General features: G+C 41.4%; 1 protein-coding gene across 1 annotated transcript in view; it reads right to left on the reverse strand.

Annotated features, from left to right (window-relative positions):
- DPY19L4 (dpy-19 like 4 (C. elegans)) overlaps nucleotides 1-3,064 on the reverse strand; it is a 38,408-nt gene that overhangs the window by 24,491 nt on the left and 10,853 nt on the right. Inside the window, exon 7 of the mRNA XM_006753209.2 lies at nucleotides 3,032-3,060. Within this exon, the coding sequence (XP_006753272.1) occupies nucleotides 3,032-3,060 (29 nt within the window). The remainder of the gene's footprint in view (nucleotides 1-3,031; nucleotides 3,061-3,064) is intronic.

The following is a 3,064-nucleotide window of genomic DNA, read 5'->3' on the forward strand; positions in this document are numbered from 1 at the left end:
ATATATTAAAAAAAGAAATTGTGTAAGATAATGTTTATTGTTTTAAACTGTTAAGTTTTGGGATGATTTGTTAATACAGCAATAACTAATAAATTACATAATCAAGAATTTTTTAGGAGGTCTATATTAAAAATAATGCTTAATTTGTAATAAAAACCATTTCACTCAGAAAAGCAAGACTTTCTAGACTTAGTCTATGAGTACTGAAATGTCTTTTTGTGAGTTGGCTATTACATTTCTAAAAATGAATCCTAACAGAATTTTAGAAAAGTACATGGCAACTTAAAAATATTCTCGCCCAGCCAGCATGGCTCAGTGGTTGAGCATCGACCCATGAACCAAGAGGTCGCAAGTTCAATTCCTGGTCAGGGCACATGGCCAGGTTGTGGGCTCGATCCCCAGTGGGAGTACATGCAGGAAGCAGCCAATCGATGTTCTCTCTCACTGATGTTTCTCCTTCCCTCTCTCTAACCTTCTCCCTTCCTCTCTCTCTAAAATAAATAAAAAACATCAAGAAACTTACATATTCTCTAACAGGTACTTTCTGACATAACAAGAAATCACTTTATCCCCCTAGCAACTACACCAAATTGTCTAGTACTATTCTTTTTTGCTCTCCTAGTACTTTTCTATACTAAAACCAACCAGAGCTATCCTTAGAGAAATAGCTAATTCCAAATCTTTCACAGTGTCTTTCAGTTGCAGGCTCCATCCCGGCCCGATCAGGAGCCTGCGGGAGGCAACCAATCAATGTGTCTCTCTCACATGGATGTTTTTCTCTCTCTGACTCTCCCCCTCCCTTCCACTCTCTCTAAAAATCACTGGAAAACATCCTCAGGTGAGAATTAACCAAAAAAAGAGAGAGAGGGAGAACAGCAGAAAAAGTTTCTTATCACAATTGGAGACAGCTACGAACACACACAGAAATTGATCAAGTGAAGTTAACCATATGTCTGACTTTCAAATAGTAAATGAATTTAAAGACAGCCAAAGAACCCTGGCTAATAAAGAAAAACTCTACCTTTGGAGAATGAAGAAAATGCCCTAGCTGGTTTGGCTCAGTGGATAGAGTGTTGGGTTGCAGAACAAAGGGTCCCGGGTTCGATTCTGGTCAAGGGCACGTATCTTGGTTGGAGGCTCCTCCCCGGCCTAGGCCCTGGTCGGGGCTCGTACAGGAGGCAACCAATCGATGTGTTTCTCTCACATCAATGTTTCTTTCTCCTTCCCTCTCTCTTCCAATCTCCTTAAAAAAATCAATGGGCCTTAACCAGTTTGGCTCAGTGGATAGAGCTTTGGTTGCGGGCACATCCCCAGGGGGTGTGCAAGAGGCAGCTGATCGATGTTTCTCTCTCATCGATGTTTCTAACTCTCTATCCTTCTCCCTTCCTCTCTGTAAAAAAATCAATAAAAATATTTTTTTTAAAAATCAATGGAAAGATATCCTCGGGTGAGGATTAACAAAACAAGACAAATAAAAAGAATAATGAAGAATGTAGCTAATGAAAATAGAAAAATATAATTTTACTAAAGGCCCAGTGCATGAAAATTCATGAACTGGGGGGGTCCCTCAGCCCAGCCTGCCCCCTCTCACAGTCTGGGAGCCCTCAGGGGATGTCCTACTGACGGCTTAGGCCCATTCCCCACAGGGAGCAGGCTTAAGCCGCAGTCTGGCCTCCCTCTGCGGGAGGTGGCCAGGCCAATCAGGGGAAGGTGCCACGCCCATCACCCTGCCTCTGCTGCTGCCTCTGGCCTCCCTCTGCAGGAGGTAACCAGGCTCATCAGGGGAAGGCTGCCACTGCCAGCTGCTGCGGCTGCCAGCCCGCCTCGGCCCTCACAGCCACTGCAGCTTTATCCAGAAGGACGTCCAGAAGACATCCGGTCTATCCAGTCTAATTAGCATATTACCCTTTTATTAGTATAGATAACCTGAATGAAATCACTAATTTTGGCAAAGATTACTAACTGGAGCTACAACCCTTAAGTAAATGGTTAATGGTGAAAAGGAAATTCATTTGGTACCCCAAAACAATGCACAGATTATTTTTTAGTCTTAAGAGAAAAACAATAGAGAGATCAGACTGTCATCCCCTAAACTAGCAGTCAATCTCAGTTTCACTCAACCAACGAATGCATAAATAAGTAGAACAAATCAGTGTTTCTCTCTCTTTCTAAAACCAATAAAAAAATAAAATAAAAAGTAAAGCGCACTGCCATCGATTAATATTGAATAGTTATCTGTGGTAGTTAACTTAATGGTGATGTATCTGATGCCTCTTCCTTCTTTTCATGAAGCTTACGTCATCAACTTTAAATAGAAGAGGTATATCTATATATGCCAATGTCATTATATCTGAAAAAAGAGATACAAGGTGCGTATAATATTTTCCAATTGCTGCATGACAAATGACCATAAATGTAGTGGCTTAAAACAGATCTCGAAACCAAAAGGTCGCTGGTTCGATTCCAGGTCAGGGCACATGCACAGGTTTTGGGCCCAATAACCGGTAGGGGTCATGCAAGACGCAGCCGATCGATGTTCCATTCTCATATCGATGTTTCTATCTCTCTCTCCGTCTCCCTTCCTCTATCTCTAAAAGTCCATAAAAAAAAATCTTTAAAGAAACAAAACAACACAGCACAAATTTATTAGGTCACAAATCCAGCACTTGGCTAGATTCTCTGCTCAGAGACTCCCTAAGCTAAAATCAAAGCATCAGCTAGGGCTGCAGTTCTCATCCATATTTGTAGTCCTTTTATGAGCTCAATAGTTATTAGGAAAAGTCATTTCCTGCTCACTTCAATCCAGCAACAGAACAGCAAACCCTCCTCATGCTTCAAACTTATCTCTGTACTAGTTGGAAAAAGCTCTCCACTTTTAGGGGCTCATCCCATTAGGTCAGGCCCACTGGGTAATCTTCCTACTTAAGGTCAACAGTGCCATATAAAATATGAGAGTCGGGGAGAGCATTTTTAGAACTGACTACCACAGACACAGAAAGTTGTAAAACTTAATTAAAAACCCCTTTCTTACCTGTTAATAATGAACCATGCAACAGTAAGCATT

This window comes from Myotis davidii, unplaced genomic scaffold, assembly GCF_000327345.1.
Source record: "Myotis davidii unplaced genomic scaffold, ASM32734v1 scaffold390, whole genome shotgun sequence".
NCBI classification, from domain to species: domain Eukaryota; kingdom Metazoa; phylum Chordata; class Mammalia; order Chiroptera; family Vespertilionidae; genus Myotis; species Myotis davidii.